The sequence below is a fragment of the Bactrocera oleae genome, chromosome 2, assembly GCF_042242935.1.
Source record: "Bactrocera oleae isolate idBacOlea1 chromosome 2, idBacOlea1, whole genome shotgun sequence".
NCBI classification, from domain to species: Eukaryota; Metazoa; Arthropoda; class Insecta; order Diptera; family Tephritidae; genus Bactrocera; species Bactrocera oleae.
In genome coordinates, this window is record NC_091536.1 from 89,222,870 (window position 1) to 89,241,849 (window position 18,980).

Genomic DNA, 18,980 nt, shown 5'->3' on the forward strand with positions numbered 1-18,980 from the left:
ACTTCATATACTGAAGAAAACCAGATTTTATCATTGAATATATACACACTTATGCCGCTTGTGAGTGCATCACCTGCCGCACAGAGGGCGCACATCTAAAGTAGACATTATCGACTACTGTAGAATGAACTGTGAGTGTTTTTCTTGTTATTGTTTGCATTAAGCATCAACACTCAATCTGTCCGGGAGTCTTTTGAACATGTTTTCATATTGAAAATTTAGTAGAGCGTGGTTAAATACTATTTTAGTTCTGTTTTAAAATTGAACTTGGATTATATAATCTGTGATATTTAACATATTGAAAAGACATTCTTGTTAGCATTTAAAAAAAGAGAAGCAACGCTTTTTTTTCCGCATATTTCTAAGACAAAACTAATGGTCCCTCTCTCTATATCGTCTGTATATCTGTACAACCGAGAACTAATCACTCAGTTATGAGATATCGATCTGAAATTTTGGACCCGTACGATTTTCCGAAGGATATGCTCACGTATCGGACCACTATAGCATATAGCTGGCATTGAAACTGACCGATCAAAATCAAAATAAAAGCATGCGGTATTTCTTTTTTAATAAAACATTTAACCAAATCTCGTTAATTTCTATTCTCACGATTGTCAGATCAAAAATTTTTAATTTGGTCGCATTATTAAAAATTGTGTAATTCAACTGAAAAAAATATTTATGCTAAGTTAGCTCTGGTTTCAACTCACCTTTTCTTATTTTTTTCCAAACCCAATTAGATCCACAATAAATCAAATAATAACAACATATATATTTAAATAATTTTAAAGATTTTTATTAAATATTATTCAAAGGTAATATCAACAGTTTGTTAGAGTTTAAAAAAAACTAAACCTTAGCGGTGAAAAATCTAAAAAAGTACTTACCTTCATCTATATAATAGGACAAATCGTCGCAGTTTATCTTTAAAATCAAAAAATTACAAACAGGTTAGCCGATCACTAGCTGCAACACATTTCAGGAACTCCCCTTCACTGCTGCGTTAACTCATTTCTGGCCATTTCCCTCTTAATGCTAAAATGCAACACAACACTGCCCAAGCATACCTGGACATACCCTCCTCGCCGAAGAATATGAGTTCGTTGTCATCAAGTATTAACGATTAGGGGTAGGGTATGCGGTTCTCAAAAATAATAATTTCCTATCGTTTTATGCTAGTATGCGTCCCAGATAATTAGCGGCACCGGTCGATGAACCGTATGGGCCGAAGCCAAGAATGTAGATTCTGAAAAAAATTTTGTAATGTTAATTTGAAAAAATATTTGTTGCGGCCTAACAAAAACAAAAATAAAATTGTTTGTAGCATTATAATAATTATTTTGGTTATATTTTCGCACTTGTTCATTGATTACTTACCAGCAACGCTGTAATAGCTGTGGCTTTTCGATTGACAGTACTACCGCAGGTTGTAGAACCCGAAGAGCTTAATGGCAAACAGGAGAGTGCCGATCTGCATATAACACCACGGGACGCTAGCGATGTGCTGATTGGTTCGGTTATTTGTATAGTATACTCACATCCGACATTGTAGATGTCGCTGCTTCTACTACCGTTGCCGCTGCCATCCGCTGCTGAATCGGCATCTCCCTCATTAATAGGCCATTATCATTGTTTAGTGTTTCCACTGTAAATACATAAATTAAAAAAAAAGATCTTAAAGTTGCTTTTCAAGCATCTTAACAAAATAAATGTGTAGAAAAAATCTTAAAAAGAAATCAGCACGAAAATTGTGTAGTTTACCTAATGTTTTGCCATTAGAAAAATTTTACTCCGATTATTTTCAATTTTAACAAGTTAAATCACAGTAGTGCCCAAAAACAACACAGTTAAGTAAGTGTTCAAATTTACCACTGAGTGTGTTACTAAATTTACAATTGTCCTTCACTTTGACAAATAGTAATTTATCTGCAGACAGAATTTGAAAAAATAATAAATATATAGGGCAAGTCAAAGAACATATTCCGTGAAAAATAACTTCACACGTTTTTAAATCATGTTTATAAGTATATGAGCGTATATTCCATCATCTGCGCGTGCACTTCACACAATTGAAACCCATCCAACACACATTTGTCAGTGTTACCTTATTGATGCTTTCGCTCCATTATGGCTGTGACTAAATGTGGCTCTGTGGAATTGACGGGACACTTCATTATGGACCCGGAAATTATTTGCGCTTTTGAAAGCTCTAATAAATGAGCTTGTAGTGAATAGACAAATGACGGATGATATTGATATATAAGGATATATATATATATATATTTTTACCTATTAATTTTTTAAAATTCTTAATCTTATTTATTGCCTTTTCTGTTAGAAAATGATACGCATACACGCAGACACATACATATCTTCGCGTATGTAATGTTGCTTTCTTTGTTCATTGCCATACAAGTTGGTGTCTTTAGTCTTTAGAGTTTTATGGTGGACTGCTTTAATAAACAAGTGAAACGAAACAATACTATTGACGTTGTTGTAATAAAAATGAATTAATAATTAAATACTTTCCATTTATTTTATAATGGTTTAAGAACTAGTGAATCAAGTAGGATGCTCTTTGTCTATCAAACCTCTGCGGCTGTAGCATTAAAAAAATATATACCAAAGTTAAATTAATAAATTATTCTTTTTGGCACAATTATATTTTGAAATCCGTAACGATTTTGAGTATTTATAAATGTCCATGAAAATTTTGCTAATTACAAAATAACAATAATTTGCTCTGCAAGCAATTTATGAAACATATAGGTATTATCTCTATATAATAATATTATAATTGCCAAATATTAGCTTTGAACATAAGTCTCGGAAATCAGTTCTAAAACTAACACCCAATAAACGGTACAAGTGCTAACTATGAACACACACGACTTGTTTGTTAGCTAAATTGCAACACAACAAAAAAAAAAACTATACCACAACAAAACATTATTTTTCCATTTATTTTTTCAAATTTTCCATCTTTATGCACACGACACGTTTGCTTTTTCTAATTAACACGCAAAATCCGCCTACCGCTAAACAACAACGTTGTCCGACAAGCCAACACATGCGCTGAAGAACTAATAAGTAAACAGTTATGCGCTAACAAAATTTTGCAAATCTCATATATGAATTGGCAGCTGAAAAAAATAAAAAAAGTACGAAAAAATGTTGTGCGTAGCAAAAAGTTGCGATTTCAATTTGGAAGGCAGGCAGGTAGCTGCTAAATATGTTTGCCAACTAAATTTGCATTTTCCATCAGCTGTTGGGAAAAATATTTATGCGGCATACCACATGTGGCAAGCAGTCGAAAATATTCACCGCCTATTCGCATGCCATTTAAGGCAGATTTCTTAATTTTGCGATGGAGATATGAGCACAATGCACACACATGCTTGCTGACATACAAACACATAAATTACTCATTTATTTCTCTTTGTGTATGAAAACAATTGGCAATACTATCTCGGAAGTGGGTGTGCATAACGCCAGATCCGTTTGCCGATAGTGACGTAGCAGTGGTTATTGTTTATTATTGAATTTTATCGCTGCTTGATTTTTCGACACTGATTGCATGCGGCGGCAAACACTATTCGGCGATTTCGCAAATAAAATTCTTTACAAATACATTTTGTTGTTGCTGTAGTTGTAAATTTTCTAATAATACAGGTTAAGTATCAGCGATCTTGTGCGCTTTTCTTGAATTAATAAAAAAAAAATACAGTTGTAATAAGTAAGAGAAGTGAAAAATTTTTGTGCCGCATAGTATGTAGTAAGCAGATACATACATACTCTTACATACACATCTATGGATAAAAATGTAAATATGTGTGCTGCACAGCAGTAGTTTTCGAAATCAATTAAGAAAAGTCGGTAGATAATAAAATGAATTAATTATTGATATTTGCTTGGCATATATGCAGATATACAATTAAGTATATACATATAAGTATATAGAAATAAATACCGTGGTTTAGTAGGTATAGAAATAAGCATTTGGATGAACAGACAATGGTGGTCATTGGGGTTGTGAGTATAATAAATTTTACATGTTCTTAATATTGCTTTGGATATATATATCTGAGTGCGATGCAGTTCCTCAAAGCCTTAATTTAAGCAATTGGTAGATTAGATTAGAAAACGTATTTTTTTGTGTCTTTATACTGTTTGCTATTAATTAAAACAGCGTTTATTTGTCTATCTGTGATCAGCCTTTAGTTGTTTTTGCTAAGGAACTATATTGTGTAGGGTTCTTTAAACTTTTTCTGGGGTTGATGGTTCTTCTTGAGTTCTTGAGACTATAAATAAATATCATGACTACTAACAAAAACTCACAGCGGTATATACGTACAAAATACAAATTATTAATGATCCAGTTCATATTTCAGCTATAGAAAATTTATACTTTTCATACTGGGTGCTACGGGTGGTATGAGTAATTTCCGAATAAATTTAAAGTAAATAATATTATATGTACTAGAAACACTGAAAATTAATGAATTCTTTAATATAGGTCTTGTTTTAAACAATGTGAACCTATGTTATACATGTCTTCCAACAACAAACTAGGTTCCAGTATGGCAACTCTTTTCACTAGCTTCATTATTAACATCAAACTGAGTATTGGGGCAAATAGGGAAGTCTTCTTCGTATACATATATTTTACACAAAATGTTATTACGACAGCTGACGGATAGTTCTATCAGCTGATTCTAGCACATAGATACCATGCACACTGATTGAACCATCAAACCAAGTCCTTAAATGGATAACTATTATATATAAAAATTATTTTCATTCATTCATTAGAGCATATAGCTGCCATACAAACGGATCGATTAAAATCAAGGTTTTTATGGAAAAGCTTTTCTCTGTAAAGGGTATTCAAGCTTACTTCCAACAGAAATTGAGGTTGTTTTTGTTTCCTTTAAATTTTTTTACTTTCAAATGTTATACTTATGTCCATTATTAGCTGATTTTCAATATATTTTCAAGCACTTTCTGATATGTAATAGGTCGAAGCTCGCGCTAAAACTTCGTCAGCTCCAGCCTCCAGTTTATTCTATAATTATTGATCTAGACATTAGAATTTACTACAAAAGGAACTCTCAAGCAATGTAATAGCATATACTGGACATTAGCAATTCCGCTACTTACACTAAACGCAGATATAATTGAAACGAACGATTAAAACTCACCATTTTAGAAAATTTATTTCAGATATATAAAAATTCGGTTCAACTTTATTGTAAGGTTGCTATTATTGCGCCAGTAATTCCGTTTAATTTACCTGCAAACTCAGCGCAAATGTCGTTACTCGTCTTGCCCCATTTCAAAGTGAGACAATTTGAGGCAAACGACTTCAATATCAAAATCCCAAAAACGGCAAATAATTTTACATAAAAAGAAAATTATTACAGGGAAAAGCTTAGTCGATGCTACAAAGGCAGTAACAAGAATCGAAGACGTCGAAATCACTTTACCACAATACAGCGAAGTATTCACGTGCAACAACAGCAATAATGTCTGGGCCATAAATATATTGTTGTTGTTATTGGCAATAGCGACGAGAAGAAAAATCTGCTAAATAAATTTACGAGCAAAAACTAAAAAAAAATTAAGAAAATCTAAATGTATTGCACAGTACACCCTTCCACGGCTGTCAGGCGGCTGGAGCCTCAAGACACAACAGCAGCGTCAGGAAAGGAAGGATTATGGAAATCAGCAAAGAATTTTTCTTATTTTCCACTCATATTTTGTACGCGTGGCATGTTGCGCAAAAATGTGCCACACAGTGAAACAAACGTTTGTGTGTGTGTTGCACTGCTATGATTGCTACATGACCCACAGCAAAACCTGATGAGTGCCGCAATGTGGCATAGAAGGTAGTGGTAATGCCACGTTGAAGGAGTGTGGTTGTGCTACTACTGCTGGCTGCCTGGTGCCCGGTGTTTGCTGCTTGGTTGTGATGATGATGGCGATGGCGCTGCTGTTGATTAGTGTGAACTACTCAAGTAGCCGTGCAACACAACCACACAGCAGAGCGAAAAGCATGAGTGCCAGCTCGTCAATTGCCGTTGCGCGCCCGCTGGGCAAGCGAACGCGACGAAGCGTCAATGTGGCAGCTATTGACACTCTGTGCGTCTTTTTGCTGCCGTCGCGGCATCGAGGCCTCTCAGGGCTATGATATTAGATAGCTGCCTCACTGGCCGCCAAGTAGGCAATTTTGCCGGTCAAATGCTGTAGGCGCATCGTTTGGCAACTTGCAAATTGGCGTGTGGCAGGCAGTGAATTATTTCTCTACTTCGGGTTTGGTTTAATGTTTTTGTTGTAGTCCCAGCAGATTTAACTTGTTTAAGTTTAATGAAGTCGCAAAAGGTTTGGGAGCAGATCTTATCACCTTGCCACTTGCTTCTGGGGCTTTTGCAAAATGTGAAGAGCTTATGCAACAATTTTGCACATTTTTCCACAAATATATAAGCCGCAGCTCTTTCAACGAACGCATGTGTGGTCCATGAGCACACCAAAAAATACTTCAAAAATGTAAGTATGAAAAGTAGTGCACAAAATAAATAAGCAGCCAATAGTCACATAATATTAACGACGACTACCGCACCTTATCATCAACAACGGTAATAATTTCATGCGAAAAAACGTTAACTTTGGCTGACCGAAACTATAATACTCTTCACATATACAAAAGATTCCTTACAATAACTTTGATCGGTCAGTTTGTTTGTTCTATAATGGTCCGCAGCAGCACGTGAATCAAATAAAAAAATGTTAAACATGAAAATTGGAGTCACAGGTCAGAGCGGACACAATGACTAGTAGACTTGTTAGACATGACAAACAAATAAAGCGAGGAACTATTTTCGAGAAAAAACAAAAACAATAAGAAAGAATTGTAAATCTTTCGCCAAGATAAATACAAACATATATGTATACTTGAGCACATTTTTTATTTCTGATACCGAGAACAATGTACGCATTACTGCTGGATTATTCATTTTAAGTGTAATAGTGCATACCTAGGCAACAGCTCCAGACGTTAGTTACAATGAGGTCTTTCTTAGAAATTTATAATCAATGCAGAATTTAATTGATAATAGTGCCATTTGTTAATGTTTAAAACTATGTTAATCTTCAAATTATATCTAGCATTGCTTCGGATAAAATATAATATTAACGTGACTGCAGCTAAACTCCAAGTGGCATTATCTATTCTACTTTAAACCGTTTTAAGCATAAAAAAATGGTTAAGCGTTTTTTTCGACATGTGATTACTGTGAGTGATTTAAAAAGTTGTTCCAATATATTTTAGATATAGATTAGTAACATAGGTTTGCTTGATAATGATAAATATTAGCTTGATAAACCACTCTTAAAACTTAAATAGCCCAAAACCAGGCATCTGAAGTCCAGTCACAACATTATTACTGAAATAATGAATTTTGCCCACTTATGTAAGAACGAATCGTCCTTCCTCTAAAGATACTCAATTAGGGCTTAAAGTTGTTCTTTAATAATATTTAATGTGTTAGTGTTTAGCTGCAACTTAGTCAGTTATGAAACCTATTGAAAGCTAAATAAAAATATTTTTCGTTTTTGCATTTCCAAACAGTTTTTCGGTTACGAATGAAGCAGCAAATAAACTGTGTATTAAAGATACTTGACTCAGCCAGTCTAATTTGTTTTGCTTTTTTCCCTTAAAGAAAATATTTATTTTCGTATATCTAAGTAAGCTGATGGATTCTTATGTGAAGCTTTTTCATGCAAAGTAGTAATAAATTTTAAATTTTAGTTCATAACAGCCCCATTCAATCATTTGAAATATCTATACAACAGCGCCACATACAGAAAGCTTGGATGATTTTTTTCTTATGGATTTGAAAGCTTAGAATATTCCAACTAATTTTACTGTAAAACACTAGACAAATATTTGAAGACTGGGAAGTACACTCTGCTCATAATGGAGAGTGTGTATACGTCTTTGCATACTTGATGGAATATTAAGAAAAACTCGTTTGAGGATCAGCAACACTTGTAAATTAAAGCCACAATCTATCAAACAGGAAGATATAAAGTACAGTTAGCTCGAATAAAGCTGCCGATTACTCATCACAGCGGCACAAACCTGTTTAATATAAACCTGTAAATATAATATAAATACACATATATGCATATCGATATCTACTAGTCAATATTTATGGGTGGAAAACCAAAAACCCATCCGAACATACACCCATTGGCTAATTGACAGTCTCAGATTGGTTTATCGGAGATTTGGCACGCTACAGCCCACTTGGTTCGCGCGCTGAATTGTCATGCAGAACCCAAACCTGAAATTTGACATTTTCTTTTGTGCCTCGCTTTGCTGTTAGAGCTGTTTGTGGGTATTAAAGGTAGAAAATATCTATTTGTGCCATTTCTGCGCAAAATTTGACATTTACAGGGACACGCTGTAATGCTACGTGTTGAAGTTCACAACATACCCGCGCTTCACACTATCAGCAGCAAAAGAAACTGTTGGTAACTCAATCATTAACGGCAACACCAAGCAGCCAACACGTTCCTTCAATCGCTGTTCAATTTCTCAGGCTTTTCACGGCGTCTGCGATCTTGACGTTCGACCTACGATGTTCCGCGCTTTGGTAAATAATAACAATGACCAACAATTTTCAAATGGCTTTCAATTATGTCATCATTTAAACAAACAACGAAAGTCTCTCGGCTTTCTTAGTTCAAATGGATAATGGGCATGTGGATGCATGGTTGCTAATGTGTGTATATGTGTTTTGCATGCCGGCGATCTTTTGTTTTTGCATTTTTTTCATTTTTTCATCGCGTATTTGGTAGGTCAATTACCTTTTATACCTCTGGGCCAACACGTCTTTGCACTAATGAAGCGTAATTTGTTTGTATTTTGCGAGGAAACCAAAAGGCTTACAAATCCATACATAAAGCAGATTTCTTTCTGATACGAACTAAGTGTTAGTTTATTTTTTATTACAATACATTCTAAATTTAACACTTATTTAAATAATGTAATAAAGATAGCCATGTGGGATCGACGTCGAACGAAATGATGATAGTTGACGGTTATAGGATCGCTGATGAAACGAATTGTAGCGCGCTTGAACGATTTCGTATCGAAGTGTAAAAGCGAATTGAATTAGGCTGTATAATTGTATATAGCGAATGCAGTGTTGGGGGGAGGGGGGCTTATCTCACTTAAACAGGTATTTATTGTATTGTAGAAAGTTTTATGGTAGGAATTATTATGTAAGTCGAACTATTGCATGCTTTCGCAATTCAAATCTACGATACTCTAATACGATAAAATTTAAAGTGTTTCTGAACAAATTTTTTTAAATATTTCTCTCTTAAACCAAGAAAGGAGATTATAGCTTGTGGCGCCTTTTATTAGGTTGGTAGAAGGGAGAGAGATAGAGAGAAAAAGATATCGCAATAATTTTAAACAACTCATATCCATACTTAAAGATTAATCATAAATGAGATAAACTGGCCTATTTGGGTATACCAGATATCAAAATAGAAAAAGATAGTGAGTTCTAAGATCCAAAAATTTATGTGTATGTCCAAAGCCCTGGGTGTTCACGGTAATAGCAAAGCAAGCAATCTTAATTCTACACCAAATATCTCGAATGCTGAAAGCAGAATCTACTAATACTAATACAAAGCTGTAGCTATAAAATGTTGAATTTAATTTTTTTCTAAGAAAAATGTATCTGAGATTCTAATATTTTCGAGTTTCGCGAAAAATTTAATCGCGTAAGCTATTACTATTACTTTTATTACGGAATTCCGTCTAGTCTAGAATCTAGTTTATAATTTTACTATGCCATATACACATGTTCGACCAGATATTCATGCAAATTTTCGCAATTCGACACGCGCACATGTAGCACCATATTAATTGAGCGAGAAACTTGTTTCAACATATTCTAGCATTCGCAGAAAATAAAGCTTAAACCTGACAAGTATTGTCAAACTCAAACGCTTATCTGCATAATGAAAAAATGTTTTTATATTTCTAAGTTGTTGCTTTCAAGTATGTATTGTGTGAGAAATAAGCTTTGTGTAAATTTTCTGAGATGAAATTGTAGTTATGCAAAAAATAAGCTTCAAGTCGATGCCAATGTCTAAATATGAATGTATGATATATATGTTTTTGTGTGTGTGTGCTTCATTATAATTCTTTACCATGGTAATGCATGCTACTAATCCAATTGCCAAATTTTTTACTTCATTTATAAACGGAATACATTTTCGGCATTATTTTATTATGCCTATTGAGTCAAAAAGTCCAATTATCGATCTCGCCAAGAGATGTTGTGCCAGCACAGCTAACACGGTGACTACCGGTAATAATATTAGAACAAAAATATTTTAAAAAAATATAAAAAAGTGATAATAAAAAATTAACTGCAATGTTTCTACACATTAGATCTAGTTTTCGATTAAAAGCTTTCCGTCCCATAAGAGAAAAGCAAATGTTTTTAACACCCAGAAAGCTTTTCCAGCCAACAAAAAAATACTAGAAGTACGATAATCGAAAATACTGCACACATTTACAATAATCGCCAAAAACTGCACACAAATTTGCATACAGTTGTTTTCTACAGATCTGGTAACGCCACCAGACACATTTTGTTTCTTTATACTCGACATTTAAGCCATATAATTTTCGTAAATTTTGTTTTCCAAATCCAAAAATGCCAATTTTCTAATTATTTACACATAGTGTCGCCAAGAGTGTGGCAAAGAATAGCATTGTGCTGTCACTTGTGCGAAATAAGATCCGGTTTAGACAATAACATAATTTGTTATAGGTTATGTGAGTTTATACGCCCGGAAAGTAAAATTTATTGTGGCTCGAATTACCGATTTTCAATGCTAAATTTGTGTGCTAGTTTGGCACAGTTTTTGTAGTTTGGCATGTCACAAGAACAAACGTGCAGACAATTTTTCAGCAAGTATGCATCAGAACTTGGATTGGTTGAATGGAGTATACGAGCAATATCAGTAATTTTTATCCAATGCCTGTGTTTTAGGGTAATTTTTGTATTTTGCATAAAATCATTAGAAAAGAGCTAAGCATTAAGAGCTCATAAACTTATTCTGGACCTAGTTGGGTCGCATACTTTCGAAAATATTAAAGTACTTTCGAAATATTAAATGACCTCTTGATCAAGCTTTGGACCGATTTTATTCATTTTGCAAATGTACTGCTAACTTCGTTGATCGAACAAAGTTAACCGGCCGGTCGAAAATTGAGGTTATCTTTATTTTTGGAAATAGGAAAAAGTCACATGAAGCAATCTCTCGCGAATATGGAGTCTGTGACATAGTCACACTATTTTTTGGCCAAAACTTCACGAACAATCTTATCGAATCTATTTTTTTTAACAAACGAAAATCGCCAAGCTTATAAAACCACGTCTAACCTCAGCGGGTACAACTTACAAAGTAAGCAGTGAATATAGTCGAACATTTTATCGTACTTCTAGGGCATTTATATGAACATAATTAAATAAAATTTATATTATTTGACTCTCCACATTTGTCAAATTTTAATCTTAAAATATCCGTATTATTTTTAATACACCTCGTATTTGGTGCCCAGAGGGAGTATAGAACCAACATTATCAAACCTTATTTTCAGTAATCTTACAGATTGCCTTATATTCTCGATATAAGATCAACCAGAAGCACTGAAGTCCTCGTATTTAGTATCAGCAGACTTTAAAAGATAAATTCTGATTTAAACCATATCGGATAAGATTTATCATTTAAAAGATCTATTTATAATGAGTTTTATTTCAATCGATATCTTCGTTGAACTTGATGATTGTAAAAAGGAATACTGTAAAAGAATTTAAAAAGCGTCATTGTGAACTGGGCGTATTTTTATTTTTATCATCTTTCTTGCTTTAATAGTAAATAAAGGACAACATGTTATATCTATACCCTGAATAGGGTATATTAAGTTTGCCACGAAGCTTATACCATGAGAAGTGAAAATCAACTGGTAAAAATTTTAGTAGTAGGCTATAAGAAATGCGCCTGTGAAAGATATAATAACTACAGTGTAGCCAAAGTTAACATTTTTCCTATTATTATTGAAATATTTCCGTTAACTTGAGTTAGCAAACTGCTTAGTATTGCTTTTAAATATCAACTGCCATAAACTGGAGTGCTCAAACAAATGGGTATGCGGAAGTAAAATGGTTTATTCTAATTATTCCTATATATGTACAAATGATCATAGTCAGCCGTTGTTAACCGCAAACAACCGTTACAAGCACAAAGTCATATTGTCAGCATATGAGCAAGCAATGGGTATAGTAAAATTTTAGAATTAAATAAAAAAATAATTAATAACCAGCTAATAAACTTGGCAAATCGAGCACAGATATGTCGATCACACAGTTATTCAGCAGTTATATTATATAATATAAAGTCAAACATAAAACAAAGCTAAAAAAGCCCACTCATTGGCCTGTTGGCAATTTGTTAGAGGAAGTGGGTTGCGACCGTCAGCCCACAATACGATTGATTTTCACACAGCCACATGCATTTTTCTAAACATATATGAATTTATATACATGAATACTTTTATACATACGTATATACATAGCTTGTATACGTCATATATTTTACAATGGTGTGCCATCCGTCTAACTAACAGTCCATTCAACTAACAGTCCAAACTTGCACCATTTTAATTGGATTTTAATAGACTCGCGCCTTTTCCACTGAACGTGCCGCGTATTTTTGCCTTTCTAAGTAAGCTGCACTTCTCACCTGAGCAGTTTCCTCGCGCACACAATTTTTGTTCCCAGAAGCAGTTCTCATAAAGCGACTGTCATATAACTCTTCGAGGCTCTTCGAGTGGAATGGCATTGCGCTCATCCTATAGCAGTCACTTGCAAAAAATGAAAATATAAATTGAATTAAATTTCATTCGTTGCTGTCATTTCGATTCCTCATCATTACAAAGCACCGTTGTCAACAACACCTCGCTTAAGCTAAGTTATATAATACTGACTTATATAAGGCGTCTTAGCCGGCGATACTGGAATGTTAGTGATTCTTATTTGTATAGATTTAACACTTTAGTGTTGATATTATTTGGTGGCTTCTAATGATTCCTGAATGCCGATATGTTGCACTGCCTGCATGTGGAGCATTTGCTGCTATCGTTTTGGGTAAGATATTTTTGTGCTTAATAAATTTAATAAAAACCTTGTTGCGAGAGTAAAAGGAAAAAATTATTCAATCTATCTGAAATATATGAAATTCATAAGAAGTTACTTTCATGTATAATGGAAAGCATATGAAAATTTGGAATTTTATATGATTAGCAGTGCTTGCAGGAATCGATAGCGATTTCTTTAAAGTTGGTAAAAATAATATAAAATTAATGTATGGTTTCTTCCTAAATATAGGCATCATTTTATAGACAACATAAACCTAAAGCCTACAGTTGGGATCTTAGTTCAAATATTTTCTTCTCTTACTAAAGAATAATACTTGTAAAATTGCAATTTTTTATTAATTATACCCGAGTTGTATCAATTATAGACTTTAGAATTCTATTATATTTTGGGTATTTTCTATTATATTATTTATATATGAAAAAGTATTCAAATACTTTATAGTTAATGATGAATTGTTAAAATATCTACGAAATATATACGAAAATTTTCTTCTAAGAAAGGCCTGCAATGAATATGTATACATATATTTTGTCTTATTCATCCTGTAGACCTGCGCTGAGTATCAATGCTTTTTTGCTTTTGGTAAATTGTAAAAGAAAAGAACTGATAAGATTTCAGCTTGAGGAATCTCCAAATGGTAAATTTGGTTTACTTGCATAACTGATAACTGATAATTCTAGCTTTGACTAATGTCAGTGGTCGCTTTTCAGCAAATATAATGAGAAGTTCCGGTTAAATGGGATGCTTTCGATGTTTACACTTGTTTATTCTTAATTTTCTGGCTTTACAACTACGTACAACATGGCTGTCGTCGATTCGCCATTTTTATGTAAAGAGTTTGTTCTATTCGCTACTCTCTGATTCTTCCTGAATCTGAGACTGGTTCTATATAATTATATAACATTATATATATATATTTTACATTAATATGAAAATAATATGAGTTTTCCTCAGACTTCTTCCAATAAATTCATAATAATCATGCTTCTCATTCTGCATAAAACAAAGAAGCAGTTTGCGTTCTACACGATCATGTTATGCAGTAAAACATTCTTACAACAAAAAGATGTTAAAGACGTCAGAGGCATGAAAAAATATTTGTAAAATTATAAGTATTTTCACATAGAGACTCCACTGTACTCTTACATGTACTTTTGTGTGATTTGGCGTGTTTGGTTCACTGGCTCACCACTGGCTTGACAGTCTAAGCTGTCGCTATCAAATTACAAAAGCCTCAACAGCGAAATGCTGTCACATAAAATGCGGGGCAACGCGGTGCAATGAAGCGCTAAAATTCCAACGGCCAGCGATTTATGAATATCTGCTGTCAGCTATGTGTGCACACAGAGTTGCAGTGAAAGAGGAAAGAGGTAAAAAATACTTAAAGTTTAAAGCGCCTGCTGGGAGTTCAGGAGTGAATGCTTTAGGTAGAAACTGGCGAAAAAATTATGGAAAAAGAAAGTTGTGCGGTGACTTTAACTTTTCCAACACGAAAAATATGTAGTTGAGTATGTGAGGATAAAAGATAGTGACACAAAGAATTTCTGTCGTGGCTCTCAAATGATTTTTTTTAGGTATTGTTAAGTATATATGTAGGTACTTATGTGTGTGCGTTTCTCTGCTATATCAGTTATGTTTCAACACTAATGTTTCGTATTAATGAATTGCGTTTAACCTTATTATTTACAATATTAATAACGCAATGTTTATACCAAATTTACAAGCGCATGCTCAGTCAACTTACCGCTGCGCCGTTGGTTAGATAATAACGTTGCACCTTCTCGTAATCCAGCGTTTTGGCGACAATCACCTGTGGAGATATAAGTGTAGATATGTATATGTTTGTTATTTTTTCATTAAAAATATTTGTATTGATATGTATTGTATATTAAATGCTGACGAATCAAAAATCTAACAATTTTTACGTTTGAGGTGTGTTGCATGGGATATCGCATATTGTATATATATATGTAAACATATACAGATATAAATGATTTTGGTATGCAATTTGATTGATTGCATCGATTATTGACAAAGAATGACAGTGGAAGGCCAACATATTATGTGTGTATGTACAATAGATAGGCGCAAGCAGCCATGCCATTTGCAGCAGTATGAACAACAACATACGCAAGTTGTTGTCTATCAGAGTTGTAGATGAATTTGCCAAATGATTGAGACCACCAACGCATGACACATGACTCTCAAAAGGTATGTGCATGGTTACATTTAAATATACTACTAATTGTATGCTTGTTTTTATTGTAAACATATGAATATAAATATAATGTTATTTTTTTTATTCTTGCTTGCTTTTGCAATCTGCGATTTTCGCGAGAGTTCATAGATAGAAATGTGACAAGATTTATTGCCTGAATTTACAAGGCATTACCCTCCACAATGCTGCAGTTGGGTTTATCTCAGTTGGGTTTGCTGTTAATATGCATTTATTGATTGCAAACATTCGAGAACTTTTTATTTTACTACCAATTTATTCATGTGATTTGATTTTGAAATGGTAATATTGATTTAAAGACAGTACCTATTAATATGTACTTGATTGTACTGAAAATTGAGCTAATGTTTGTAGAGTTAAAAAAAAAAATTTACACATAGAAATATATACATATGTATATACCTATATGATGTTGATTATTACAAATAGTTGAATTTTTTTAAATTGAATTTTCCACTTCCTTAATATGCAGCTTCTACCGAGAGCTATAATTAAATATTTTACATTTAAAAAAAATCTTTTATGCATAGGTGAGCCAAAAAAAAAATAAGAAAAAATCATACTGAGATATATTTTTACCAAAAAATTTTGTATGCTCCACCAGAATTCACATTGTAAAAGATTGTATACTGAACGTTTCAAAAGTTATGAAATTTTTAATGAAAGTAGATTTTTCCTGATTATGGATCAAAACGCCATATTGTGTTTTATAGATTACTTTTTGTGTTGTGTATGGCGCCTAGCGTAGCCGTAAGGTAAGAAAATACCAAAATTTTTATTATGGACAACAACTGGCAACTGAATAGTCAACCACAATTTTTTATTTATTATCCATTATTCCACTTGTAGTATTAAAAAAACTTAAATTTTGACAACTGGCCTCGATAATTCTTGAGTGTTATACCATAAGACCGGATCGTAGGGATAGATTATACACCAAAAATTGCGCATCGTTCATATACAGTATATTGCTATGATATATAATGAATGCCGCCAATCAAACAATTGTTCCGAAAAATGCAAACTCTAAATTGTTGTATGCGTTTATATAATCCGATTTGTAGGATGAAGTATACCGAAATCAGTGACCATACACAATATAAAATACTGTTATTAATGCATCGATTATAGACCAGAAATTATAGAGTAGAAGTCACCTTATATAATAGAGCTATAATTTCTTTATTCTTTATTACCATATTACAAAATATTTTCAAAATCAGCAAATATTTTTTGCGTATCCTTCGGATCTATCCCCGAGTGATTTTTTCTCCTTCCTAGTTCTCTAAAGCATGGTCGATAGAAACAAATTTGGCGATATTGAAATTTCAGTCGCTGAAACAGAGGCGTATTTTAAATCAAAGACAAATCGAAATACAAAAATTGTATTGAAAATTTGGAAGAACCCAAAAAGTAATCGTTGTTGGTTAAATTGGTTAAAAATTTGCCAAAGAAGTGTTTTTATTTGAAACGATAAAAAAATTTCAGGCTGCTTGCTACATTAATAACATATTTTTATATTCATGAAAATACCATATGTAGCACTTCTACGGGTTCTGTAACCTATGCCAATAATGTCAGTGTCTATTGTAAATTCTTCGTGAGACGGTCACTGGCATTCAAACAGGAATTTTCAACTCGTAATTGGCATATGTTAGGTTATGATATATAGCTGTACATATATATGTACATATTTTATGGTATATTATAAACTCTTCCCATCCCATCAAACTAGAATAAAATATATCGATTTGCACATCCGATTTGCATAATTTCCTAACACTCACCTGCCCTTGATGGGGAAAGGAAATTGCAAATGTACCATAGCCATCGGCAATTGTCATTTTCTCATCTTCCGTTGTATTTGTGTTGCCCTCAACAATAAAATACTCGACGAGTCCATTAACACCAGCATCCTTGTCCAGCGCCTGAATGTGGCGGAAGACCGTTGTGGCAACTGGAGTGCTCTATAAAGAAACAAAAACAACAATAACAAAGTTAATGAAAGGGATTAATAGAAAAGTATTTAGACGGAGTTAAAAATGGAAGAAATATTAGAAAAAATGCCATAAAAATAAATATGCAAGTATATATGTGTATGTGTTTATTGGTGTGTTGGTACAAAGGAAAAATGCTGGGCAAATAAAATAGATTTCACTTAAGAAAATCGCATCCATGCAATAAACGAGATGCTGACAGGAAAATGTCTACAAATTTTAAAGTGACTGTTGTACACATGCACCAGCGGCACCAGGAATATTCACCAACAACAACAATAGCAATATGAAGGCATTGTAGCTAAAAGTTTGTGGCGCGCAGGCTTAAGACATTACTATGCATTGCAGGTGGAGCAGTTGTAGAAAATTACATGTTGCCATTGCAGCAATTAACATAAATTAAATCGGCTTGAATGGCAAGTGAAATGTGCGTGGCTGGCCATATTTGTAAACGAGAGCAGCGCAGCATACTGTCGGCTATACGAGGGCACAAGCTTATGCGAAATTGTGTTGAGAAGTGCGGCATGAAGGGCCGTAAATGCTTAAGTGGGGAGTATAAATATTCAGCTTTTGCAGTAAGAAGTGCCAAGTGCTGGCACAGAGTTGGACTTCAGAATTTTAAGCGCATAAGTTTTGCTAAAGTTAGTGCGACGCAGATTGTAAGCCGTTGGCCATGAAGTCAACGAGTGTATGATATTTGCGGAAGCTGGACACCATATGTACACACTCAATGCTACAAAAACTTATGTTGTTGTATTATATATGAAGTACAGAGGTAGTTTGAAGAGTCAGTGACTTTTTTTACTTATAGTAATTTTTTTATATTAGTTAGATTTACATCTGACTTTTCTTCTTAAAAAAACTTTAGATGTGCGTCTCGACTTAAATATAAAAACCAAACTTTTTACAAACTTTAGTTGGCAACTCTATACAGTGAAATATTGTAATAAATAATAATAATAAAAATTATTTTCGATTTTTTTTAAATCGGTTAGCGGTTAGAATTTGTTTCTTCCTTGTCACAGCAAATACACGAAGCAATGATCCAGCAAGTGGTCTATCGTTCCACTAAAATTATCTAACTGTAGATGTGGATGTATTCTGGAAGTCGGGGGTTGGATAATGCTGCAGGCATATTAGTAGAGGTTAGAGTAGAACTCTTCGTGTCTTGACTGCTACAATTACTCTAACTCTAAACTAGGATGTATCCTGGGACCATCGATTTTTAACTACATGATGAATTTTGATAAATTTGAATATCCCCGAAGTATCCACAATAGAAACTAAAAATTCACAATAGATTCACAGACAAGTCTTTAGGAAGGCGCTATTTGAATTTTTTGATGTTTCAGGATCAATATAGATTTGCAGAATATCTTCCGTATATCGAGGTACATCTTATCTCCGAACTTTATATAAATCGTCCTTCTTAGTTCCAATTACTTTATAATAGTTGAGATGTCTCAAAGGTTCCAGTAAAAACAGAAAACCTTT

The 18,980-nt window shown here is 33.5% G+C and overlaps 1 protein-coding gene across 3 annotated transcripts in view; it reads right to left on the reverse strand.

Moving 5' to 3' along the window:
- The window catches only part of LOC118681661 (cadherin-99C-like), a 383,201-nt gene that overhangs the window by 268,993 nt on the left and 95,228 nt on the right, over nucleotides 1-18,980 (reverse strand). The window contains exons 5-8 of one of the 3 annotated variants that reach the window (XM_070105965.1): nucleotides 17,277-17,456; nucleotides 14,998-15,063; nucleotides 1,381-1,648; nucleotides 858-1,249 (exon numbers count right to left, since the gene is read on the reverse strand). In XM_070105965.1, coding sequence (XP_069962066.1) covers nucleotides 1,637-1,648; nucleotides 14,998-15,063; nucleotides 17,277-17,456 — 258 coding nt within the window. In that variant the 3' untranslated portion in view covers nucleotides 858-1,249; nucleotides 1,381-1,636. Of the gene's footprint in view, nucleotides 1-857; nucleotides 1,250-1,380; nucleotides 1,649-14,997; nucleotides 15,064-17,276; nucleotides 17,457-18,980 lie in introns of those variants that run through there. The other 2 variants (XM_070105964.1, XM_070105966.1) reach the window with 2 other exon arrangements.